At 44.8% G+C, this 26,931-nt stretch overlaps 1 protein-coding gene and 2 non-coding genes across 4 annotated transcripts in view; 2 read left to right on the top strand and 1 right to left on the bottom strand.

Moving 5' to 3' along the window:
* Window positions 1-857: 857 nt before the first annotated feature.
* SLC11A2 (solute carrier family 11 member 2) overlaps window positions 858-26,931 on the top strand; it is a 47,223-nt gene continuing 21,149 nt past the window's right edge. The window contains exons 1-5 of one of the 2 annotated variants that reach the window (XM_025401250.1): window positions 858-965; window positions 16,555-16,626; window positions 19,003-19,151; window positions 22,095-22,220; window positions 22,623-22,742. In XM_025401250.1, the coding sequence (XP_025257035.1) occupies window positions 16,593-16,626; window positions 19,003-19,151; window positions 22,095-22,220; window positions 22,623-22,742 (429 nt within the window). In that variant the 5' untranslated portion in view covers window positions 858-965; window positions 16,555-16,592. The remainder of the gene's footprint in view (window positions 966-16,554; window positions 16,627-19,002; window positions 19,152-22,094; window positions 22,221-22,622; window positions 22,743-26,931) is intronic. The other variant, XM_025401249.1, reaches the window with a different exon arrangement.
* Window positions 13,144-13,251, top strand: LOC112635621. Its single transcript, XR_003121966.1, has one exon. It is a non-coding gene; the product is annotated as a U6 spliceosomal RNA (small nuclear RNA).
* Window positions 16,260-16,322, bottom strand: LOC112635669. Its single transcript, XR_003122004.1, has one exon. It is a non-coding gene; the product is annotated as a U7 small nuclear RNA (small nuclear RNA).

The following is a 26,931-nucleotide window of genomic DNA, read 5'->3' as shown; positions in this document are numbered from 1 at the left end:
TTTTTTTTTTGAGACGGAGTCTCGCTCTGTCACCCAGGCTGGAGTGCAGTGGCCGGATCTCAGCTCACTGCAAGCTCCGCCTCCCGGGTTCACGCCATTCTCCTGCCTCAGCCTCCCGAGTAGCTGGGACTACAGGCGCCTGCCACCTCGCCCGGCTAGTTTTTTTGCAGTAGAGACGGGGTTTCACCGTGTTAGCCAGGATGGTATCGATCTCCTGACGTGATCCGCCCGTCTCGGCCTCCCAAAGTGCTGGGATTACAGGCTTGAGCCACCGCGCCCGGCCGAGACGGGGTTTTTTCATGTTGGTCAGGCTGGTCTCAAACTCCCGACCTCAAGTGATCCGCCCGCCTTGGCCTCCCAAAGTGCTGGGAGTACAGGCGTGAGTCACCGCGCCCGGCCTTTGCCTGGCTAATTTTAAAATTTTTTGTAGAGACCGAGTCTCACTTTGTTGCCCAGGCTGGTCTCGAACTCCTGGACTCAAGTGATCCTTCCGCCTCGGTCTCTCAAAGTGCTGGTCATTACAACTGTGAGCCCCCGCGCCTGGCCTGGCTACCCTTTACAGGATAGAGCTATACCTCGTAGCTTGTCTGTCAGTACCTAACGTGGCGCCACGGCGAACTAGGGCAGGAATCTTATCTGTCCCCAGACTGCTAGCGGACGGGAGCTCCCCAGCCCACGGGCTGTGTGGTTCTGGCCAGAGCAAGCAGCAACTATGCAGCATGCAGCTCCCGCTGGGGGCCCCAGGGGCCGCCCCATCCAGACTCCGCGTGGGCGGAGCCTCGGTCCTCAGTCGGCGGGCCACGAGTCCCGGCCGCTGCGGGGACTCTAACCAATAGGGATGTGCGGCTGCTGTCCTATCGGCCAATCGCGGGGAGGGGAAGGCGTTGGCCAGCTTGGCGCTGGCTCCCGGAATATGGAGCCGTCAGCTCGGGGGCGGCGTGTCAGGTGGTTGCGGACCTGGTAAGGTGAGGGGAAGGCAAGGTCAGGGGTCACGGATTCTGCTCGCGGACAGGGAGGGGCGCGGGGCGGCTCGAGGGCCCGTGTCGGGGGTCAGGTCCGGGACTAGGATGCGAAACCGGCTCGCCGTGTGGGGCTGTGAGGGGAGGTGTGGGCAGGGAGGGCCTCAGGCCCGGAGTCCAGGACTGATGGAGCAGCGACATTCAGAGGAAGACCCAAAGATGGGGGCAGGGAGGGAACGCCGACGGTCGCGGGGGTCTCGCCCCTTCCCCGCCGCGGCCTAGGACACATGGCCCAACTCCCAGCTGCACCGGATGGCGCGCCGGCCCGTGGTCGGGGTGCGCTGACCTGCTTCGACGTCGTGAAAGAGGCCGACTGGCACAGGGCAAGGTCTCTCGGGGCCTCCTTGTCGGCGCCGCAGGGGGCCGGGCTGCTTTCCGGGGCCTCCCGCCGCCCCGCTTCAACAAAAGACTCGTTATAGCCTAACCGACTTCCAGGGAGCGCCTTCTGTGTGAATAGCCTGCATAGGCGGCTCCGTGGTTGTGGGTAGATTGGTTTTAAGGCTGTTTGTGCAGCTCTCAGGGACCCTCTGGATTCCAGGCTCCAATGAGCAGGGTTTTTCTGCAGGGGAATATTGCACATATGTAAGTGGGCTGGATGGCTCTCCCAGCCGTTCGTTTCATGTGTCCCCACTTTTAAAGCTACCGCTTAAATGTGACATCTCTTGCAAAAGCAAAAATTATCTGGAAGGAGAGTTTGCAAGGAGAGATAGGCTTCTAAAAACTCGCTGGCCCCAATTTTAGTCACTGTTGGTGAAAACTGGAGAAGCTATGTATACACTGACTTCTGGAACCCGAAGCCTCACCAGTTCGCATAATTTCTTGGCTTTGTAAATCTTTGAACAAGTTGTTTGCCTCTTTGTTCTTTTGTTCCACGTACTTAAAATGGGGATTGATAATATCAATCTTAGAGGATTGTTGGTATGAAATTAGTTAATAAACAACAAAGTACTTAGAACAGTTCCTGACGTGGAGTTTTTGTTATTGTTACCTTCTTTCCCCTCAACACTTCTGAAGAATTCTAACCTTATTACTTATTCTTTGCTCAGAGTATCATGACCTATCACCAGGGAACCCGCCGGCCTATACTTTCCATTGACATGATTAACTTTGATCTGAGGGTATAGTGTAGTTACAAGTGACTAAAGGATTTCTGCTGCGTGTTTGTTTTATTAAATACGGTTGGAAACTGTCATTATACTAGGTCATTTATGGTGATACCTGTGTTAGGTAAATGAAACCTGAGACCTTCGGTTGTTTATTTTTTCATTGGACAATAGTTCATTGACAGTCTTGCTTGGCCCACGCAGTTTATTTTGGAGCCAGTACTAAAAAGTCCATGATTGCAGCATACTTGGTTTCTCATGTTTCCGAAACGGCAGCAGTGGGACTCGGGAGGGGAATTTCTGGGTAGCCTGGCAGCACTTCTTGTTAAGGAATGGGGAAGCTTCTTATGAATCTAATCTTACTCTACTGTTAGGAAATCAGCAGTGGTCCCTTGGATTACTCTACAAAGCTAGTAAGCAGCTTTGGTTCCGTTATGATTCAGTGAAAGTTAGAGAATTATATCTACAAAGTAGGATCTTTTGATACAGAGTTTCGCTCTTGTTGCCCAGGCTGGAATGCAATGGCGCGATCTCGGCTCACTGCAACCTCTGCCTCCTGGGTTCAAGCGATTCTCCTGCCTTAGCCTCCTGATGCCCGGCTAATTTTTTTTTTTTTTTTTTTTTTTTGTATTTTTAATAGAGACGGGGTTTCACCATGTTGGCCAGGCTAGTCTGGAACTCCTGACCTCAAGTGATCCACCTGCGTCGGCCTCCCAAAGTGCTGGGATGGCGTGAGCCACTGGACCCTGCCGGATCTTTCTTGTTTGACTTTCAGTGCTAAGTATTTGGGTGAGTGTTGTTGAATCAAAGACATCTTTATTCTCTGCCTCCTCACCATGCACATACATACAAATGTCTGCTGACAGATTTCTGCCCTTCCTATGACCTTAAAAAGCCCTCTCATATTCTCGTGGTGCTATCTGGGATACTCCAGTGGAAGACTGCTTTGTCTTCTAATTCTTCCCTTCAAGGAAGCTGCTATTTATACACATAGCATTATTAGGAACTAGTCAGAAAATGAGAAACTTTATGAAAAAAAATTGCTTACTGCAGCAGTATGCTGGCCAAATTTAGTTGAAGTGCAGATGATATAAGTTTAGTTGTTTAGTTTTGGAATAAGAGAGTTCAAGACTTTTTTCTTTCCCCAAGACAAGGTCTGGCTCTGTAACCCAGGCTGGAGTACAGTGGCATGATCATAGCTCACTGCAGGGTTGACCTTCCAGGCTCAAGTGATCCTCCTGCCACAGCCTCCCTAGTAGCTGGGAGTACAGGTGCATGCCACCACCCCTGACTAATTAAAAAATTTTTTTTGTGAAGATGGAGTCTCACTAGGTTTCCCAGGCTGTCTTGAGCCCGTGAGTGCCAGCCACAGTGCCCAACCAGTTTAATACTTCTTTAGGATTTAAAGTTGGAAGTTGGCCTGGTGAGAGTGAAGGACAATGTCTTTGAAATCTGTTTTTGCCTAAGAGGCATGGGAGTGACACCTTTAAAGAACTGAGTGTGTTTGAGGCAGAAAAGGAAGTCTGCTGCCCTAATATTGTCATAATTATCATCTCTATGAGGCTCTGTAGTTTGAGTAAAACATTCTGGGAAAAAAGGTAGGGGCATTTGAATGAGCGGAATGTAATGGATTAGAAGATGCAGACCGTGTCTCACTTACTGGCTGCCATTTATTCTTTATTTTTATTTTTTGGAGACAGGGTCTTGCTCTCTTGCCAGGCTGGAGTGCAGTGGTGCAATATTGGTTCACTGCAACCTCCACGTCCTAGGTTTAAGCGATCCTCCCACTAGAGCCTCCTGAGTTGCTGGGACTACAGGCTTGCGCCACCACGCTTAGCTAATTGTTAATTTTTTTGTAGAGTTGAGTCTCACTATATTGCCCAGGCTGGTCTTGAACTCCTAGGCTCAAGCAGTCCTGCCTTGGCCTCCCAAAGTGCTGGGATTACAGCCATGAGCCACTGTTGCCCAGCCTTGCCATTTATTCTTTTTATAATTTAACAAACATTTATTGAGCAATTTACATTAATTGGCCCCTTGAGACACAAAGAAGAGCCTTCCAGGCATCATCAGGAATATTCTAGATACAATAAAATGACATGTATATAATAAAGTATATTGTAATGAAATCATAATGGAATATAAAACAATTGGCCAGGAATGACCAAAATATATTTATTGCCTAACTTCTCTTCCACTTCTAATTTCAAGTTAAAGTAATTTATATTTTTTGGCATAGGGAACAAATTAGGGTTTTTAGTCTTGTTCTGGTGCCTATTGCTGGTAAGTCATTTTGTATGAGGTTTGTGTTTGTTTTGGTCTCATCTCTACTAAGCTGATAGCTGTTAAAACTCCTAGGAAATGAAAGAAGAAAGCTACAAGTTAATTATTAAAACTTTACCAGGTTTCAAAGAGCAAAAGGAGGCTTGTTAAAGGCTGGAGAATCTGGTAGTATATGTTGTCTTAATTTTTCTTTGCTTTTAGGAAAAGAAACTTTGAGGACAATATTTACTTAAAGTTGTTAAGGTCAATCTGCATCATTTGGGAGCCAATATCCATCATTAGGAAAAATGGGTTGAATGTAATCTAATGAAAATTCTTCATATATGTCAGAGAAAAGCTACTTAACTGTGAAGGCAAAACATATTTTCTGAGGCAAGAAGTAGGTATAGTCTGGTTTAATAGGGGATTTTCTTTTTTTGAAAAAAGTAATTTTTTTTTTTTAATAGAGACTGGGTTTCTCACTCTGTTGCCCAGGCTGGTCTCAAACTTCTGGGCTCACGCAATCCTCCCGCCTCAGCTTCCCAAAGTGCTAAGGGATTACAGGTGTGAGCCACCATGGCCAGTCTAATAGGGAATTTTCTTATTCAAGTAGAAAGGGGTCTTTGAAATTGTCCACAGAGCTTGGCATTTTGTTCCACGATAGAGGTGTCAGATCAGGAGGCCAGGTTTGTCCCCCAAAAGGAAACGCACTGCTGTAAACTTCTGGTTAGGAGGAAGTTCAGAGGAAGCTCACCCTGTGAGAGTTGGGAAGAACAAACATGAAGCTATAGTCACTGGAAGACTTTAGTGACCCTGACTTGTGAGCATTCAGGGAGATTTGGAAGCTGGTTAAACCTCAACAGCACTGATGGGAGAGAGTGAAGAGTTGTATTTAATGGGTACCAGCCCCTTCCAATTCTGATGTCTCTGGTTGATGTGTGATATTTTTGTTGAAAAGATAAGTACTCCTTGACAGCCTGGCCACATTTCTCCCAACTGTTATCGTTTTTGACACTCAGGCAGCTGGTTTCATTATCAACTGTACTATTCCTCCCTACATCTTCCTCCCCACTCCTCTTCTTCCTTCCTAACATTTTCTCCACTTTCTCTTTTTCTTTTTTCTTTATCTTAAGATGGTCTCAATGTCACGTTTTTCATTCAGCCACGAAACAGACTTAAAAGTCCAGCTCAGATGAGAAACAGCAAATTTGGTGTTGAGTTGAAGTTGTGGTTGTCTTTTTTTTTTTTGAGACAGAGTCTCACTATGTCACCCAGACTGGAGTGCAGTGGCATGATCTCAGCTCACCGCAACCTCCGCTTCCCAGGCTCAAGCGATTCTCCTGCCTCAGCCTCTCAAGTAGCTGGGATTACAGGCGCGTGCCGCCACTGTCTGGCTAATTGTTGTATTTTTAGTAGAGATGGGGTTTCACCATGTTGGCCAGGCGGGTCTTGAACTCCTGACCTCAGGTGATCCACCTCCCTAAGTCTCCCAAAGTGCTGGCATTATAGGCGTGAGCCACTGTGCCTGGCCCAAAATTGTGGTTTTCCAAATTACATAGGATGTCTCCAATTTTGAGATTATTATTAGGGCATGCAAAGTACGCTTTGGTATCTGTAAGGAATTGGTTCCAGGACCTCACTCACACGCATACCAAAATCCTGGGATGATGCTTAAGTCCCAATAAAATGGCGTAGTATTTGCATTTAACCTATGTACATTGTCCCATGTACTTAAAAATCACCTCTAGATTAGTTATATCAATTATAATCTCCCACTTCCCACTTTTTCTTTAGACAGGGTCTTGCTTTGTCATCCAGGCTGGAGTGTAGTGGTGCAATCACGGTTCGCTGCAGCTTTGACTTCCTGGGCTCAAGAGATCCTCCCACCTTAGCCTCCTGAGTAGCTGGGACTACAGGCGTGTGGCCATCACACATGGCTAATTTTTAAATTTTTTGTAGAGACAGTGTCTCACTGTGTTGCCCAGGCTGGTCTCAAATTTCTGGGCTGCCTCAGCCTCCCAAAGTGCTGGGAGCTGTGAGTAACTGCGCTGGGCCTATAATACTTAATACAATGTAATTGCTGTGTAAATAATTGTTCTGTATTATTTAGGGAATAATAACAAGAAAAAATGGTGTGTATGTTCAGTACAGGCGCAAGCAACCATTTTTAACCCCCAAATCTTTTTGATTTGCAGTTGTTTGAAACCACAAATGTGGAACCCAGGGTTACAGAGGCCTGACTGTATCTCAGTGGCCATTATGCCAGAGAGAGAGAGAGAGACTGGTTCATGTTAAGCGCATTGTATAATAGCAGCACTGTTTGTACTTTATAAACTGGGTGTGTTTGTGTGGCTTTTGGTTGAAGATATTCTAGTATTACCCACTTGAATAGAGAGGATTAGAGTTTTGAGGCCTTTTTCTAAAACGAATGCTTACCACAGGGGCTTTTCACTGTTTACCGTGAAGTACACATAATCAGTCTTCAACCTGACTTTTTTCCTAGGTATCATTTTATATCAAATTCATTTTAATAAGAGAAAAACAGGATAAACTTACTCCAATGTAAAAAATAATACCTCACTTGAGCCCAGGAGTTTGAAACCAGCCTGGGTAACATAGCAAGACCCCACCTTTACAAAAAAATAAAAAGTCAGCTGTGGTGATACATGCCTGTAGTCTCAGCTACTTGGGAGGCTGAGGTGGGAGAATCGCTTGAGCCTAGTATTGTGCAACTGCACTCTAGCCTGGGAGGCTGGAAATATGTAAATAATTGTTCTGTAAGACCCTGTCTCAAAACATAAGATAAAAAACAATACCAGACTTTACACGTTCAAGAACAATTTGGAAATTCACATGCCTATTCTAAGCTGTTTATTTCCCCACACCTCGAATGGGAGCAGATTGAGTTTTAGAACTAATTGGGCTGGGCACGGTGGCTCCTACCTGTAATCCCAGCCCTTTGGAAGGCTGAGGTGGATGGATCCCCTGGCCCCAGGAGTTCAAGACCAGCCTGGGCAACATGGTGAAACCATGTCTCTACAACAAATGCAAAAATTGGCGGGGCATGGCGCATGCCTCTAGTCCCAGCTACTAGGGAGGCTGAGGCGGGAGGATCACTTGAGCCCAGGAGGTTGAAGCTACAGTGAGCTGAGACCATGCCCACAGCACTCCAGCGTGGGCGACAGAGAGCAAGACCCTATCTCAAACAAACAAACAAACAAATAAACAAACTAAAAAGCTAATTGGATGGATATTTTTAATAGAAGACTCAGAAAATGTTGCTTCTTCATGACCTAGAATGGAAAAATAGAGGAAGAGTAATAATCTCTTATTTTAAAAAAGTGATAATAACCTTCCTCATTAAAATACATAGGTTTCAGAAAATAATTAGCTCTGTTTGAACTGCTAGAATATTTCAAAAAGTTTTGTTGACTCTCAGTCATCCAAATGGCAGGAGCCCACCTTCATGAAGAGCGCCTGGTACAACAAGGTGTTGTGTTAATAATACAGTAATGGTTCAGTAGAACTGTCAAGTACTTTGGCCTTGAAATAGACCATTAGGGAAAAGAGAATTTTAGAAGAATCTAGAAACCTTTTCATTTTCTTTAGGACAAATAGAATTTTGAAAAGATCAGAATTATTTGTTATTCTCTAATAAACACTTTGGGTGTCACTAAGCCTTGATGTGTGCACCTAGCAGTTTCTCTTTTGTCACTAGCATGTCTCTGGCACTGAACAGTGCCTAAGGAAGAATGAACTGAACAGTGTCAAGAGGAAGAGGTGGCTTTGCCATGTAGCTTGAACACATTCTTGCTAGCATTTATTTCATCAGTTACTTACATGTAGACACCTTTTTGGCTGATTCTGTGAAAGTTCTTTCCGTATTTAATGTTGTCTTTGATTTTATTGAGGTGAGGAAGGTGATGAAAAAAAGGAGGAAAGAATTAACGGACTGTATTTAAAAACATTCCTCTCTAAACCTTACAATTAATTTTCGGGAGATCTTTTCAGCTGTAAGACTGGTGAGATAGTTTTGTGTACCTTTATTCTCTATAGGGGAATTTTATACAAAAACGAATGATTTCAAACCCAAACTATTTATTTATTTATGACAGGGTCTTGCTCTGTAGCCTAGGCTGGGGTGCCCTGATCACGGCTCACTGCAGTCACAACCTCTCAGGCTCAAGCAGTCTGTCCACCTCAGTCTCCCAAGTAGCACGCACCACCACGCCCAGCTAATTTTTGTATTTTTTTTGTACGGACGGGGTTTTGCCGTGTTGCCCAGGCTGGCATCGAACTCTGCTTGCCTCGGCCTTCCAAAATGCTAGGATTACAGGCTTGAGCCACTGCACTCGGCCTAAACTTTGGTTTTAACCGTAGATTAAAAAAAATGTTTAAGTTGTATATATTAATATTCAGTATTTCAAAGTTTCTTAGGGGCAGTTTTTATTTTATTTTATTTTTGAGATGGAGTCTTGCTCTGTTCCCCAGGCTGGAGTGCAGTGGCATGATCTCGGCTCACTGCAACCTCCACCTTCCAGGATCAAGTGATTCTCCTGCCTCAGTCTCCCAGTAGCTGGGATTACAGGCACCCACTACCACGCCTGGCTAATTTTTGTATTTTTAATAGAGACGGGGTTTCGTCATATTGGCCAGGACAGTCTCGAACTCCTGACCGTAAGTGATCCACTGCCTCAGCCTCCCAAAGTGCTGGGATTACAGGCATGAAGCACCCTGCCTGGCCAGGGGCAGTTTTTAAAACAGGTTTGGGCTACCCAAATTGTTCTTCTAGAGTTCTTATAAATGCTAAGCGAATATACAGAATTACTGTTAATTAGATGTTAGAATTTATTATAGCTAGTATGTGTTTTGGGGGGTAACTTAATTTTCATGTAATTTCAAACTTGCAGAAAAGTTGTAAGAGTGGTACCAAGGAATGGATGATTTCAAGAAAATGTGGTAAGAGTAATGACAGTGGTAAGCAGTGGGTGCCTTCAGGGAATGTGGAGAAGCCACTTAAGCCAAATTAAGGAGTCAGGAATGCTTTTCTGAGAGGGGATTTTTAATATTTTGCATTTAGGTGGCACTAAAACAAACTAGTAGTAAGTTAGACTGAAGGCAGTAAATACCTGCCAACTAGACAGCTGTAGACTTCTGATTATCTATTGCAGAAGCTTTATCAGAGAGTTCAACTGAACATCCCTAAAGTGTTTGTTGAGAAGCTGAGTGAATCTATATGACCTTGACATTTTTTAAAAGGCAAATAATACATGTACCTGGTAAAACATTTTTTTATGTGCATAAGGTATACAGTGTGTATTCAGTGAGAGGTTTTCCTTTCACATGACCTCATTTGGGCTCTCCTACTCCTTCCTTCTCGCAGGGATGGCCTTTATTACCAGTTTTTGGTGTGTCCTTTGGAGATTGTATGTGTACGTGTGTGTTTTCTCATTTTTCTTTTTGCTACATACATGATAACATGCTGCTCAACAAATTGGTTTTTTGACTTGACAACATATAATATTTTAGAGATTGTTTCCTATCAATACGTGATAGATCATCTTATTTATAGTGGTTGCATGGTATTGTGTCCAATGAATGTGCATGGTTTATTCAACCAGTCCTCTACTAATATTGAGGTTGTTTACAGTCTTTTCATACTACAAACAATGCTGTGGGAAATATCCTTGTACATATTTCCTTGATGAGTACTTTTTGCTTTTTTTTTTTTTAAGAATACATTTTTAGGAGTAAAATTGCTAGATCAAAGAATATGTAGACTTTTGAAAGTTTAGACAGAAAATAAAATTTTGTTAACATTTTTATCTTGTAAAACAGTCTTACAACATTTTTTTTTTTTTTGAGACAGGGTCTTGTCTTGTCACCCAGGCTGGAGTGCAGTGGCCTGATCACCACTCACTGCAGCCTTGACCTCCTGGACTCAGGTGATCCTCCCACCTTAGCCTCCCGGGACTACAGATGCCCACCACCACAGCCAACTAATTTTTTTTTTTTTTTTTTTTTTTGAGACAGAGTTTTGCCCTTGTCACCCAGGCTGGAGTGCAGTGGCACGATATCTGCTCACTGCAACCTCCACTTCCCAGGTTCAAGTGATTCTCCTGCCTTAGCCTGCCCAGTAGGTGGGATTACAGGCGTTCACCACCACACCCGGCTATTTCTTTTTTTTTTGAGATGGTGTCTCGCCCTGCCGTCCAGGCTGGAGTGCAATGGTGCGATTGCGGCCCACTGCAACCTCCACCTCCCAGGTTCAAGTGAATCTCCTGCCTCAGCCTCCTGAGTAGCTGGGATTACAGGTGCGTGCCACCATGCCCGGCTAATTTTTGTATCTTTAGTAGAGACAGGGTTTCACCATCTTGGCCAGGCTGGTCTTGAGCTCTTGACCTCATGATCTGCCCCCCTCAGCCTCCCAAAGTGCTGGGATTACAGCCGTGAGCCACTGTGCCTAGCTTTAATTTTTGTATTATTAGTAGAGATGGGGTTTCAACATGTTGGCCAGGCTGGTCTCAGACTCCTGACCTCAGGTGGTCCACCTGCCTCAGCCTCCCAAAGTGCTGGGATTACAGGTGTGAGCCACCGTGTCCGGCCTCCACCTAGCTAATTTTTGTATATTTTGTAGAGATGGAGTTTCACTATGTTGCCCAGGCTGCCTTCGTCTCCCAAAGTGTTAGGATTACAGGCATGAGCAACTACAGCTAGCCAGTCTTACAACTTTTGTTAGAGAATGGGATAAAATAGGCTGGGTGCGGTGGCTCACGCCTGTAACCCTAGCGCTTTGGGAGGCTGAGATGGGTGGATCGCTTGAGCTCAGGAGTTTGAGACCAGCCTGGGCAACATGGTGAAACCTCATCGCAATAAAAAATACAAAATTAGCCAGGCATGTTGGCATGTGCCTGTAGTCCCAGCTACTCAGGAGGCTGAGGTGGGAGGATTGAGGGGCGCGGAACACGAGGTCAGGAGATTGAGACCATCTTGGCCAACATGGTGAAACCCTGTCTTTACTAAAAATACAAAAATTAGCTGGGCATGGTGGCACGCACCTGTAATCCCAGCTACTAGGGAGGCTGAGGCAGGAGAATGGGATAAAATAGTCATATTACATTTAACCATGAGTGCCATTTTTTTTTCTGTCAATTGCTGTTCAATAGGAAGAAACTTAATGGGTTTAAGAGAAGGTGACGCTTTATGGTTAGGGGTGAGCTAGAATATCAAACCAGTATTAATCGTAATTGTGATGGTTACTTATCAAAGTGTTGCTGGGTTGATTCTGGCTGCTTGTGTCCTAATTCTGGATCTTTTCCCTAATGTGACAAAGTAACTGAAACAACCTGGTGCTACAGCCCTGGAGAGCAAAACTGTCTTAACATTAACTTACTGCTTCCATATGGGTCATAAATTTTCATGGAGACTTAAATGCTATGCATAACTGGCCTGGCCCTTTCTATTCCCTCCCTAGTTTTGTTTTTTTTTTTTTTTTAAATTATTTAATTATTTATTTTTTATGAGATGGAGTCTTGCTCTGTTGCCCAGACTGGAGTGCAGTGGCACAATCTCGGCTCACTGCAACCTCCGCCTCCCAGGTTTAAGCGATTCTTCTGCCTCAGCCTCCCGAGTAGCTGGGATTACAGGCGTGCGCTACCATGCCCAGCTAATTTTATATTTTCAGTAGAGATGGGGTTTCTCCATGTTGGTCAGGCTGTTCTTGAACTCCTGACCTCAGGTGATCTGCCTGCCTCAGCCTCCCAAAGTACTGGGATTACAGGTGTGAGCCACTGCGCCCGGTCCCTCCCTAGTTTTATTAATTTTTTTTTTTTTTTTTTTTTTTTTTTTGAGACGGAGTTTTACTCTGTCACCCAGGCTGGAGTGTAGTGGCACGATCTTGGCTCACTGCAATCTCCACCTCCTGGGTTCAAACGATTCTCATGCCTCAGACACCCTGGTAGTTAGAATTACAGGCACCTGCCACCACGCCTGGCTAATGTTTGTATTTTTTGTAGAGATGGGGTTTCACCCATGTTGGCCAGGCTGGTCTTGAACTCCTGACTTCAGGTGATCCGCCCACTTCAGCCTCCCAATGTGGTGGGATTAGAGACGTGAGCCACCATGTCTGACCCCAAGCCCAAGTTTTATTCTGTAGGCACTGTAATGAAACATGTAGTTCGCTGACTAAAAGCTTGTTGAAAAGGCTGGAATCTAGAATTTGTTTTCTTTCTTGAAATAATTCATTCTTGAGATTTCAGAGAGAAGTGAAACTTTTTGTATTTGAACAGCTCTGTATGTACTTGGTATAGGAATGAACTTAGAATACCACTAATAATTATTTAACTTTTTTTTTTTTTTTTGAGAGGAGTCTCGCTCTGTCGCCCAGGCTGGAGTACAGTGGTGCAATCTCAGCTCACTGCAAGCTTCATCTCCCAGGTTCACGCCATTCTCCTGCCTCAGCCCCCTGAGTGGCTGGGACTACAGGCGCCCGCCACGCCTGGCTAGTTTTTTGTATTTTTAGTAGAGACGGGGTTTCACTGTGTTAGCCAGGATGGTCTCGATCTCCTGACCTCATGATCCACCCGCCTTGGCCTCCCAAAGTGCTGGGATTACAGATGTGAGCCACCGCACCCGGCCAATTATTTAACATTTTATCATGAAATATTTCTGTCTAAAAATATTTGCAGACTACAATCTTGGGAAGATCACACTATTACCTTAATTGTTTGCTTTTAAAATACAACTTTTAAAAGCCTATTTTGGTGCTTGCTTCAGCAGCACGTATACTAAATTGGAACAATCAAGAGAAGATTAGCATGGCCTCTCTGCATAAGGATGACACGCAAATTTGTGAAGTGTTCTATATTAAAAGAAAAATTTTTGGCCTGGGGCAGTGGCTCATGCCTATAATCCCAGCACTTTGGGAGGCCGAGGCGGGTGGATCACCTGAAGTCAGGAGTTTGAGACCAGCCTGGCAAAACCCCATTTCTACTAAAAATAGAAAAATTAACTGAATGTGGTGGCATGTGCTTGTAATCCCAGCTACTCGAGAGTCTGAGGTAGGAGAATCGCTTGAACCCGGGAGTTAGAGGTTGCAGTGAGCTGAGATCACGCCACTGCACTCCAGCCTGGGCGACAGAGTGAGACTCCATCTCAAAAAAAATTAAAAACTTTTAAGGACTGTTTTGCCTATTTTGGATAAAAATCTTCCTCAGATGTATGAGACATTTCTGTGTCTTCTTTTTCTTCTTTTTTAGACAAGGCCTCGCTGTATCTCCCAGGCTGGAGTGCGGTGGTGCAATCATGGCTCACCGCAGCCTTGACCCACAGGCCCAAGCAGTCCTGCTAGTTCAGTCTCCCCAGTAGCTGGCACCACAGACATGCACTACCATGCCCAGCTGATTTTCCAGTGCCTTAAATGGGATATTAATCATCATTACAAAACTGATTTACAGCCTGGCCAACGTGGTGAAACCCATCTCTACTAAAAAAAAAAAAAAAAATTAGCCGGGCTTGGTAGTGGGCACCTTTGATCCCAGCTACTTCGGAAGCTGAGGCAGGAGAATCACTTGAACCCAGGAAGCAGAGGTTGCAGCGAGCCGAGATCACGCCATTGCACTCCAGCCTAGGTGACAAGAGTGAAATTCTGTCTCAAAAAAAAAAAAAAAGCAATTTAATTCATTTACCTCATTGTGATCAGGGCCACAATTGGCAACTTGAGTTGTTATACTTGTAATAATATTCTCAGAACTGATTGACTTATAAGGAAGAACTGTTTGCCTCATACCAAATTGCCCAAGACTAATTGACGTACTTGAGTTTTTTGATTCCTCAGTGTGCCAAGTTCCTCTTTTCCTAGAGGAGCTATGCATAGTTCCAGATCCGATTTGTGGTTTCCAATTTATTGTGGGTTAAAATAACCTGATAACATTAGTTTATTAGAATTATATGTAAAACAAAAGTAAAAAGCCTTTGCCGGGAATGAAGGGGCTGTGCTATGATCGGAATCCAAGTGAGTACTGCTACTCTGAGTGGTCATATATGTAAATCCCCTTTAGGAGAGGTGTTATTGTAATTGACTGAAAGAGGGGTTGAATTTAATCGTATTATTGGGGGCTGTTGGCTGATGTTTAGTCATCTAGTGGCTTAAAACCTGACAGGAGAGACATGGCTACTTGTCCGTTGTAATATAATACTTGGCGTTGGTGACTCTAGAGAGGAAGGATTATGTTTTCCAAATTAGCAGGCGGTGGTATATAAGCCCCAGAAGACAGATGAAACCTAAAAAGAAAAAAGCTCCTTTCTGGTCTGAATTCTGTAATTCTGTAAGTACAGAATATGTTGGTAGATAGAAAGATTACCCAAAACCCGAAACAGCAAGTAGAAGATTGTTCATGTAGGAACAACATATAAGGGACAAGGGTGGAAAAAAGACTAGATTTAAGCAGTAAAAGATCATTAAGCGAGGCTTCGTCACTTCTCCAGTAGGACAGTTATTATTGGGATTTAAGGAGGGGCTTATCAATAAATACTATGTTGTCCTTCCCTTTCTAAATTTGAAATCAACTGAGAAGTAGATAATAATAAGATTGAAATTTTTTTTTAAAAAATAGCCTTATTGGTGAGGCTCAATGGAGAATATGCCATAGATCTGTGCCCAAGTGAGCTTGCTAACATCCTCCCTCCCAATTAAACTTAACAGGATAATGGACATCTGGAACTTCCACCCCACTCCCGACTCCACCCACCCCACTGCAGGTTGCTTAGTACAGGACCTATAGATAAAGGCTGGCATCCTGCACACTGTGCTTAATCCTGCTGGTGCTTCAGCTCTCTTGAAGAGCCCAGGAGGGGCTGGGCCACGGGTGACTAGTTTCTTCTAGTTGTCAGAGGGTTGAGGAATGAGGTCTGGAACATTATAGCTGTAGACTTTACTTTCTCAGGAAGATTTGAGGCTGCCAAATAGTGGCCCTCCACTACCAGTATGCTCGTATGGTGCTTTTTCCCACCCTTTCTAGAAGACTGAACCATGAACTTAAATTACATATTTTAGACCAAAGAGAATTATAGATCTCTGTCCTTAAAAACTCATAAAATATCTTTGGCTGGGCGTGGTGACTCATGCCTGTAATCCCAGCACTTTGGGAGGCTGAGGCGGGTGGATCACAAGGTCAGGACTTTGAGAGCAGCCTGGTCAACGTGGTGAAACCCTGTCTCTACTGAAAATACAAAAATTAGCCGGGCATGGTGGCACATGCCTGTAATCTCAGCTACTCGGGAGGCTGAGGCAGGGGAATTGCTTGAACCCAGGAGGCAGAGGTTGCAGCGAGCTGAGGTTGTGCCACTGCACTCCAGCCTGGACAACAGAGTGAGACTCTATCTCAAAAAAAAAAAAGGAAAAAAACCCTCATAAAATAGGGGAAAATGTGTCTGGCTTCAGACACTTGGGATAATTGAGGCAAAGGCAGAGACTGGATACTTGCCTAGCAGCCTCTGTGTAGATGCTAATTAAAGAAGTATTTGCCTGGCCAGGCGCGTTGACTCATGCCTATAATCCCAGCACTTTGGGAGGCTGAGGCGGGCGGATCATGAGGTCAGGAGATTAGGACCATCCTGGCTTACACGGTGAAACCCCATCTCTACTAAAAATACAAAAAATTAGCCAGGCGTGGTGGCAGGCACCTGTAATCCCAGCTACTTGGGAGTCTGAGGCAGGAGAATCACTTGAACCCAGGAGGCAGAGGTTGCAGTGAGCTGAGATTGCACCGCTGTACTCCAGCCTGGGTGACAGAGCAAGATTCTGACTCAAAAAAAAGGTATTTGCCGTCTCACTAAAATACCTCCTGTTCAATTTGTCCACTGCCCCTTGCCATCCGTGAAGGGTTTCACAGTGAAAACCAGAAACCCTGCCCAGACACATTCTAAAAGAGCTGTAACACTTCAATTTGGTTTTGAAGTCTTGCCAGCAAAATCCTGACTAAGGCTTTTCTATTTTTGTTAAATATCTGTCAGTCATAATCTGAAAACTGTAATTATTTTCAAGGTTACCTAATTCAGTAGAAGAATTACTCTTTTCATAGTAAGGATTCAGTCATACAGAGTAACAAACTGCTGGTTTTGAACTTGTTAGTTTGTTCTTGCTAATTCTTCTCCCTCCCTTTTCTCCTTTCCAGAATCGTATTCTAAGAATTCAGCCACTCAAGTATCCACCATGGTGTTGGGTCTTGAACAGAAGATGTCAGATGGTAATTTACCGCTTTGTATTATTGCCTAATTTTATTTGTAATTAGATTTATGTTGGTAACAGAAATTTATCATATTTTTCCTCTTGTCATCATCTATCATCATCTAGTCTAACAATTCCATTCAAAAGTCACCATCTGGTGACTTAGGCTGTAAATGAAAATGGATTTTTTTTTTTTTGAAGTGGAGTCTTGCTCTGTTGCCCAGGTTGGAGTGCAGTGGCGCAGTCTCGGCTCACTGCAACCTCCGCCTCCTGGGTTCAAGTGATTCTCCTGCTTCAGCCTCCCGAGTAGCTGGGACTAAAGGCACATGCCACGATGCCTGGCTAATTTTTGTATTTTTAGTAGAGACAGGGTTTCGCCATGTTGACAAGCTGGTCTTGAACTCCTAACCTCAGGTGATCTGCCCGTCTCAGCCTCCCAAAGTGCTGGGATTACAAGCATGAGCTACTGTGCCTGTCCTGAAAACATAATTTTTTTTTTTTTTTTGAGGCGGAGTTTTGCTTTAGTTTTCCAGGCTAGTGCGCAGTGGCACTATCTCAGCTCACTGCAACCTCCGCCTCCCAGGTTCAAGCAATTCTCCTGCCTCAGCCTCTCGAGTACCTGGGATTACAGGCACCTGCTGCCATGCCTGGCTAATTTTTTTGTATTTTTAGTAGAGATGGGGTTTTGCCATGTTGGTCAGGCTGGTCTTGAACTCCTGACCTCAGGTGATCCACCCGTCTCGGCCTCCCAAAGTGCTGGGATTACAGGCATGATCCACCGCACCCAGCCCTGAAAACAGATTTTTAACCAGAGACCTGCTTCATATCTTTTTTTTTTTTTTTTTTTCTGAGACAGAGTCTCTCTCTGTCGCCCAGGCTGGAGTACAGTGGCGCGATCTCGGCTCACTGCAAGCTCCGCCTCCCGGGTTCGCGCCATTCTCCTGCCTCAGCCTCCTGAGTAGCTGGGACTACAGGCACCCGCCACCTCGCCTGGCTAGTTTTTTTTGTGTGTGTGTTTTTTTAGTAGAGACGAGGTTTCACCGTGTTTGCCAGGATGGTCTCAATCTCCTGACCTCGTGATCCGCCCGTCTCGGCCTCCCAAAGTGCTGGGATTACAGGCTTGAGCCACCGCGCCCGGCCTGCTTCATATCTTTTTTATAATTCTGAGTTGAGCCAAGATTAGTTGTAATTTGGTTTCTGGCAGTAATGCTTACAAGGACAATATTATTCCCAGACCCAGGATAAAAACCTCTGGTGTGCTTTGACTGCTCATGATACTTCCTGGTGTTTCAGATGTGTATGGAGCGGTAAAATACAGGGCGAGTACCTTACGCTCTGTATTTGATTGGAGCTTTTTGAGTGCTTTGACTATTTCTTCCTAAATCTGAGCTTCTTCTTTGGAATTTCTGTTTCTTTTCTATAAATTTCTTCATGAATTCAAAGCTGCTTAATTAAGATGATATGAGTCAGCTCCCGAAGGAAGAAAGCTCTTATTTGTTTAAATTAGAGGTTTTAAGGATTTATTGGAAACGCAGAGATTAGAGCTTTGTGATTCAAAATAGCCATTTGATGGCTGAAGCAAACTAGCCTCTGTGTATTTCTGGCAGGTTATCCCTTTTCTCCCAGACGTTCTGCTTCCCAGTATTTAAGATTGACTGCAAAATGCAGAACTCAGGGAAACACTGATATCAGTCTGAGATGAGCCCTGCCATCACGAGGGTGCCAGTACCCCGTGACCAGCGGCACTTTACTGCAAGCCTTAGTCAGAGTACAAAGGGTTCCTGCTTGGTGGTTTTGCTGCAGCTTCAGAGTTTAGCCTGAATTGTAGCAGGATTTTGTAACTTGCACCTTTTTTGAGAAGTCTGACGGAGGTATAATGTCCAAGGACAATTCTTTGAGTAAGTCCTACCAAATATAGGAGGTGGGGAGGACATTTCGCTAGATGGGCCTAATTCTTTTCTTTTAAAAGCTAGGATTTTAGGTTACCAGGAGCTGGTCTGGGAATGTAATATTTTGAGCCCATATGTCAGTGTTTTTAGAGGAAAATGAAATGGCTCTAAAAATTCCCAAGTAGGAGTAGAAGTGTGGAAATAGGAAAACCATTGTGAGTTAAAACTCATCTAGGGAGCTGAGTGACTGGGGGAGGGGAGGGAGATAACTTTTTTAGTGTAGGCTAAATTTTTTACTTCCTGAATTTTTAACCATGTGAATGTATTACTTATTATAAAATATACATTAAAAATAAACTATTCAAAATAAGTTGAGCTAGAGTCAGGTTGGTCTCTTGTGCATTTAGGTATTAAACTATTTAATTTTAATTACAGTATAGTAAGGATGAATTGTTAGTGTATTTTGTTCATTTTTTACTAATTTATTTTCAAATCTGTTAATTCAGACAGCGTTTCTGGAGATCATGGGGAGTCTGCCTGTCTTGGTACTGTCAACCCTGTCTCTAGTAATCCCTCTCTTCCACGGTCCCCTGGGGACTCAGAGGAGTACTTCGCCACTTACTTTAATGAGAAGATCTCCATTCCTGAGGAAGAGGTTAGTATCAGGTCCTTGGAGGAGAGCACTATGGTCTGGGGAAAACCTGTGAGTGAAAGATCTGCTGGATGGCTCAGGGTCAGCAGCCTCAGCTCTAATTTTGGCTGGAAGTCTCTGAAAACTGTATATATATACACATATACATACACACACACACACACACACACACCTATCTATATCTATCTATCTGCCTACCTATCTGTCTGTCTGTCTATCTATATGTTTTTTTTACAGACAGGATCTTGCTCCATCATCTAGGCTCCAGTACAGTGGCACAACCATAGCTCACTGTAGCCTTGAATTCCTGGGGTCAAGTGATCCTCCCACCTCAGCCTCCCCAGTAGCTGGGACTATAGATGGCATGCCACCATGCCAGGCTCATTATTTTTATTTTTGTTTTTGGAGACAGGGTCTCACTATGTTGCCCAGCCTGGTCTTGAACTCCTGGCCTCAAGCTATCCTTCCTCTTGTTCGTTGATGAAAAAGAGTCAAACTCTGGCTGGGCCCAGGCTCACATCTATAATCCCAGCACTTTGGGAGGCTAAGGAAGGAGGATCGCTTGAGCCTAGGAGTTCAAGACCAGCCTGGCCAACATGGTGAAACCCGGTCTCTACAAAAAATACAAAAATTATCTGGGCATGGTGGTGTGCACCTGTAGTTCCAGCTACTCGGGAGGCTGAGGTGGGAGAATCACTTGAGCCCAGGAGGCAGAAGTTGCAGTGAGCCAAGATCATGCCATGGCACTTCACTCTGGGTAACAGAATGAGACCTCCTGTCAAAAACGAAAACCGAAACAAAACAGGTCGGGCGCAGCGGCTCACACCTGAATCCCAGCACTTTGGGAGGCCGAGACAGGCAGATCACCTGAGGTTAGGAGTTCGAGACCAACTTGGTCAACATGGCGAAACCCTGTCTTTACTAAAGTTACAAAAGTTAGCTGGGCATAGTGGTGGGTGCCTGTAATCCCAGCTACTCGGGAGACCGAGGCTGGAGAATCACTTGAAGCTGAGAGGCAGAGGCTGCAGTGAGCCAAGACTGTACCACTGCACTCCAGCTTGAGTGACAGAGTGAGACTCCATCTCAAAACAAACAAACAAACAAGAGTCAAACTCTGTGAAATATTTAAAGAGGTTTATTCTGAGCCAAATATGAGTGACCAAGGCCTGTGACACAGCCCCAGGAAGTCCCGAGAACAGGTGGTTGGGTAACAGCTTGATTTTATATGTTTTAGGGGTCAGAAGTTACAGGCAAACATCAGCCAATATATGTAAGGTGTACATCGGTTCCATCAGGAAAGACAACTTGAAGTGGGGAGGGGGCACCTTTCAGGTCAAAGGTGGATTTAAAGATTTTCTGCTTGGAAGTTGATTGAGGCTGGGTGCAGTGGCTCATGCGTGTAATTCCAGCACTTTGGGAGGCTGAGGTGGGTGGATTGCTTGAGCCCAGGAGTTCAACATGATGAGACCTTGTCTCTACTTAAAAAAAAAATAGTTGGGTGTGGTGGTGCACACCTGTGGTCCCAGCTACTTTGGAGGCTGAAGTGGGAGGATTGCTTAAGCCCAGGAGTTTGAGACCAGCCTGGGCAACATGGCAAAACCCTGTCTCTACAAAAATAAAAATAAATAAAAAAAGAAATTGGTTGAAAGAGTTATTTTCTAAAGACCTGGTGTAAAATGAGGGGCTGTGGAGTGTCTAAAATGAGGGGTTGTGGAGACCAAGGTTTTTATTATGTAGGTGAAGCCTCCACGTAACAAGCTTCAGAGAAAATAGATGTAAATGTCTTTTATCAGACTTAAAAAGGTACCAGACTACTAGTTAATTCTCTCCTGGATCAGGAAAAGACCTGGAAAGGGAAGGAGATTCTCTACGTATTCTAGGTTTTGCTCATAAGAGATGGCTTTGCAGGGTCATTTCAAAATATACAAAGAAATATATTTTGGAGTAAAATACTTTGATTTCTTTCAGGGCCTGTTATCTGTCATGTGATGGTATGCTAGAGTCTGGTTGGAATTTGGCATGTTATTGCTATAAGGGATGTGTTTTGTCAGTTTTAAGATCTCTGGTTTTGCTTGCTTGTTTGTTTGTTTTGAGAGGGAGTTTCACTCTTGTTGCCCAGGCTAGAGTGCAATGTTGCGATCCCGGCTCACCACAATCTCCTCCTCTTTGGTTCAAGCGATTCTCCTGCGTCAGCCTCCCAAGTAGCTGGGATTACAGGCATGTGCCACCATGCCTGCCTAATTTTGTATTTTTAGTAGAGATGAGGTTTCTCCATGTCGGTCAGGCTGGTCTCGAACTCCCAACCTCAGGTGATCCACCCGCCTCAGCCTCCCAAAGTGCTGGGATTACATGTGTGAACCACTGCGCCCACCCGGCCAAGATCTCTGTTTTAATGCTAGTCATTGGTGTCGGAATTCCAAAGGGAAGGGGGTATAATGAGGTTTGTCTGACCTCTCCCTCCCATCATGGCCTGAACTAGTTTTTCAGGTTTTCTTTGGAATGCCCTTGGTCAAGAAGAGGATCCATTCAGTTGGTTGGGGAAGCTTAGCATTTTATTTTTGTTGCTCTCCCCACTGTCCCGAGTAGCTGGACTACAGGCACACACCACACACCACCACACCTGGCTTGTTTCCTTTTTAAAATGGTGGCTCTTGTCCTTTTTGGGAAGTGTTTGGGCACAGAGGTACCGATACTGTTATTCTAGTTTTAGAATAAGAGGCTGATGGAACCCGCAGGTAAGGGAGGGGCTCTGACTTAGAGAAGTGGCCAGCTTCTTAATAAAAAGTGGGTGAAATGGAAGTGAAACTTGGACACATGCAATATCTGACATTGTAAATCCTTTTTTCTTATGAGGCTGGTGTTGTTGCTTCATATATGATAACAGATCAATTAGATCAGTAGTTCAGTAGTGATGTTCTGTTTAATCTCTTTTCCTCTCTTGTATAGTACTCTTGTTTTAGCTTTCGTAAACTCTGGGCTTTCACCGGACCAGGCTTTCTTATGAGCATTGCTTACCTGGATCCAGGAAATATTGAATCCGATTTGCAGTCTGGAGCAGTGGCTGGATTTAAGGTGAACATCTACTCCTACCCCTGTCCTTTTAAACACACAATACACTCTCACATCCTTTTCTCCACCCTGCATGTTGGATAGTAACCTCAGGGGCTACGTGCAGATACTTCATTGGCAGTGGCTTTTATATGTAAAGTACTTTCCATTTGATCTTATTTTTATCCACATAGTTTCCTTGAACAAAGGAGAAACTGCATATAGGAGAAACTGAGGCTCAGAAAGGTACAAGGTGACTTAGCAGGTCATGTGCAAAACCTGATATAGAACTCAAGTCATTTGATTCTTAACCTGGGCTCTTTTCTGAATGCAGTATTTACCACTCATGTTGCCAAACAACTAAACAAACAAACAAACAAAGCTCAGTTGTTCAATGAGTGTTACAGGATATTTTGTTCTTCTTAGTTGCTCTGGATCCTTCTGTTGGCCACCCTTGTGGGGCTGCTGCTCCAGCGGCTTGCAGCTAGACTGGGAGTGGTCACTGGGCTGCATCTTGCTGAAGTATGTCACCGTCAGTATCCCAAGGTGAGCAATGTACTGTCCTGTTTGTCTCTCACTCATACTGTAGAAATCTCTGTGTCTGGCAGTATGTGCTGGCCTCATGATATAGTGAGACAGTCAAGGACTTGGGGGTCAGTAGCCCTGAAGACGGATGGTACCAAGGGAAATACTATAGCTCCTCCTGTTGCCAGGCCATGTTTTCCCCGCTCCTTCAAAATCTAACTTAAGACTCGCATTTCCTAGAAGGTTTTCTTAGAAAAACTGTGTTACAATTCACTCTGGCTTCCAGTATCTGGCAATGCCCAGCCCGCAGGGAGGAGGATACTCTCTTTAAGCACTTTTATTCATACCTCCATGGTACTCCATCAGTTTGCATTTTATATATCTTCTTTTTTTGTTTGACTTTGCTATCACTTTGTAAAAGTAAGTTTTTTTCCTTTTACTACAAACTATATGTGGCAGGATCTTTGGATTTGCTAATAATTATTTTTCGGTTTCCCTTCCCCCCGGGGACTACACTGTCCTCTACAGCTTCCTTCTGGACATTTTGGGCCTTTCTTTTTTTTTTTTTTTTTTTTTGAGTTGGGGTCTCCCTCTGTCCCCCAGGCTGGAGGGCCGTGGCCGGATCTCAGCTCACTGCAAGCTCTGCCTCCCGGGTTTACGCCATTCTCCTGCCTCAGCCTCCCGAGTAGCTGGGACTACAGGCGCCCGCCATCTCGCCCGGCTAGTTTTTTGTATTTTTTTAGTAGAGATGGGGTTTCACCGGGTTAGCCAGGATGGTCTCGATCTCGTGACCTCGTGATCCGCCCGTCTCAGCCTCCCAAAGTGCTAGGATTACAGGCTTGAGCCACTGCGCCCGACCCATTTTGGGCCTTTCTTACCATTGCCTAAGGCAAGAATGAACACTATATCTGGAAGATATTTTTAACTTAGCTTTGTCTTTTGTTTTGTTTCTTTTCCTAGATGTGAGCAAAAAGTTTCCTTATCTGCTTTTCAAAAAAATAAAAAAATCTTGGTAATATCCCCATTTACTCTGTTGTGATTATTACACATTTTATGCCTGTGTCAAAATATCCCATATGCCCGATACTATATACAGCTACTATGTACCCGTAACATTTTTAAAAAACAAACAAAACCTTGGTAATTGATAATTATTCTAGCTTCTTTTTCTTTCTTTTTATTTTTTGAGGTGGAGTCTTCATCTGTCACCCATGGTGGGGTGCAGTGATGTGATCATGGCTCACTGCAGCCTTGACCTCCCAGACTCAAGCGATTCTCCCACCTCAGCCTCCCAAGTAGCTGGGACCACAGGCGAGGACTATCACACCCAGCTAATTAAAAATTTTTTTTTTTTTTTTTGTGGAGATGAGATATTGCTATGTTGCCTAGGCTGGTCTCAAACTCCTGGGCTCAGGCAGTCCTCCCACCACAGCTTCTCAAAGTGCTGGGACGACAGGCATGAGCTGCTGCACCAAGCCTAGCTTCTTTTTCTTCATACATGTTAATAGTTGCTTATTTTGTAATAATAATTTTTTTTTTTTTTTTTTGAGACAGAGTCTCACTCTGTTGCCCAGGCTGGAGTTCAGTGGTGTGATCTTGGCTCACTGCAGCCTCTGCCTCTTGCAGTGAGGCGATTCTAGTGATTCTCTTGCCTCAACCTCCTGACTAGCTGGGATTACAGGCATGTGCCACCATGCCTGGCTAATTTTTGTATTTTTAGTAGAGATGAGGCTTCACCATGTTGGTCAGGCTGGTCTCGAACTCCTGGCCTTAGGTGATCCGCCAGCCTTGGCCTCCCAAAGTGCTGGGATTACAGGCATGAGCCCCTGTGCCCAGCCTGCTTTTTTTGTTGTTTTTGTGGTTGTTGTTTTGTTTTGTTTTTTTGAGACGGAGTTTCATTCTTTCACCCAGGTTGGAGTGCAGTGGCGCGATCTCGGCTCACTGCAACTTCTGCCTTCAGTTTCAAGCGTTTCTCCTGCCTCAGCCTTCCGCATAGCTGGGATTACAGGTGTCTGCCACCATGCCTGGCTAATTTTTGTATTTTTAGTAGAGACAGGGTTTAACCATGTTGGCCAGGCTGATCTCAAACTCCTGACCTTGTGATCCGCCCACCTCAGCCTTCCAAAGTGCTGGAACTACAGACATGAGCCACTGCACCTGGCCATGTTTAGGTATTTTTGAGATGGAGTCTCTCTCTGTTGCCCAGCCTGGAGTGCAGTGGTGTGATCTCAGCTCACCACAACCTCTGCCTCCCGGGTTCAAGCGATTCTCCTGCCTCAGCCTCCTGAGTAGCTGGGACTCCAGGCGTGCACCACCATGCCCAGCCAATTTTTGTGTTTTTAGTAGAGATGAGGTTTCACTATGTTGGCCAGGCTGGTCTCAAACTCCTGACCTCGTGATCTGCCCGTCTCAGCCTCCGAAAGTGCTGGGATTACAGGTGTGAGCTACCGCGCCAGCCTGCTCTCTTTTTTTTTTTTTTTTTTTTTTTTTGAGACTGAGTCTCGCTTTGTCACCCAGGCTTGGGTACAGTGGTGTGATCTTGGCTTACTGTAACCTTGACCTCCCAGGTTCAAGCAATTCTCCTCTCTCAGCTTCCTGAGTAACTGGGATTACAGGTGCATACCACCACACCTGGCTAATTTTTGTATTTTTAATAGAGACAGGGTTCACCATGTTGGCCAGGCTGATCTCAAACTCCAGACCTCAGGTAATCCACTTGCCTCAGCCTCCCAAAGTGCTGAGATTACAGATATGAGATACTGTGCCTGGCCTGTTTTTTTTTTTTTTTTTTTTTTTTTTATTAGATAGGGTCTTGCCCTATTACCCAGACTAGAGTTCAGTGGCACAATCATAGCTCACTATAACCTTGACCTCCTAGGCGCAAGCAGCCTTCCTACCTCAGTCTCTTGAATAGCTGGGACCACAGGCATGCACCATGATATCCAGCTATTTTTAAAATTTTTTGTAGAGACAGGGTTTCACCATGTTACCCAGCCTGGGCTTAAACTCCTGGGCTCAAGTAATCCTCCTGCCTGCCTCCCAAAGTTCAGGGATTATAGGTGTGAGCTACCATGGGTGACCTGACAAATGTTTTGAATCCTAGCTATCTGGAGGTGTTTTTTCTGGCTTCAGTGAGTCAGCATAACTGAATTTGATTTTTAGCTGTATTGTTTGGCCAGATTAGTTTGTGACTTCGTTATATGCCACCCAATTCCAACTATCTTCCCTTGAGTCCTTTTGCATATCTGTTCTTTTTCACTTGCTTGGGTATTACTACATTAAAGGTGACTCCAACCTTTTTTGTTGTGGTGGTGATGGTTTGTTGAGACAGTCTTGCTCTGTCTGTTGCCCACTCTGGAGTGCAGTGGCATGATCACAGCTCACTGCAGCCTTGACCACTGGGGCTCAGGCAGTCCTCCTGCCTCAGCCTTCCAGGTAGTCGGGACTACCGGTGTACGCCATCATGCCTGGATAATTTTTTTTTTCTTTAATTTTTATTTTAGGTTTGGAGATGGACACACGTTAAGGTTTTTTTTTTTTGTTTTTTGAGACGGAGTCTCGCTCTGTCACCCAGGCTGGAGTGCAGTGGCGCGATCTGGGCTCACTGCAAGCTCCGCCTCCTGGGTTTACACCATTCTCCTGCCTCAGCCTCCCAAGTAGCTGGGACTACAGGCGCCCGCCACCACGCCCGGCTAATTTTTTTTGTATTTTAGTAGAGACAGGGTTTCACCGTGTTAGCCAGGATGGTCTCGATCTCCTGACCTCGTGATCCGCCCGTCTCGGCCTCCGAAAGTGCTGGGATTACAGGCTTGAGCCACCGTGCCCGGCTGTGAAGGTTTTTTTTGTGTGTGTGAAAGCAAGTTTATTAAGAAAGTAAAGGAGTAAAGAAAGGCTATTCCGTAGGCAGAGCAGTCACATGTGAAGGTTTGTTACATAGATAAACACGTGTCATGGGGGTTTGTTTTATATATTATTACATCACCCTGATATTAAGCCCAGTACCCAATAGTTACCTTTTCTGCTCCTCTCTCTCCTCCCATCCTCCCCTATCAAGTAGACCCCAGTGTCTGTTGTTTCTGTCTGTGTGTTCATAAGTTCTTACCATTTAGCTCCCAATTTTTGTAGTTTTTGTAGAGATGGGGTTTTGCCATGTTGCCCAGGCTGGTCTCAAATTCCTTTGCTTAAGGAATCTGTCTGTCTTGGCATCCCA

Source organism: Theropithecus gelada, chromosome 11 (assembly GCF_003255815.1).
Source record: "Theropithecus gelada isolate Dixy chromosome 11, Tgel_1.0, whole genome shotgun sequence".
Lineage (NCBI taxonomy): Eukaryota > Metazoa > Chordata > Mammalia > Primates > Cercopithecidae > Theropithecus > Theropithecus gelada.
The sequence above is the reverse complement of the archived record's forward strand: the minus strand, read 5'-3'. Positions and strand labels throughout refer to the sequence as shown.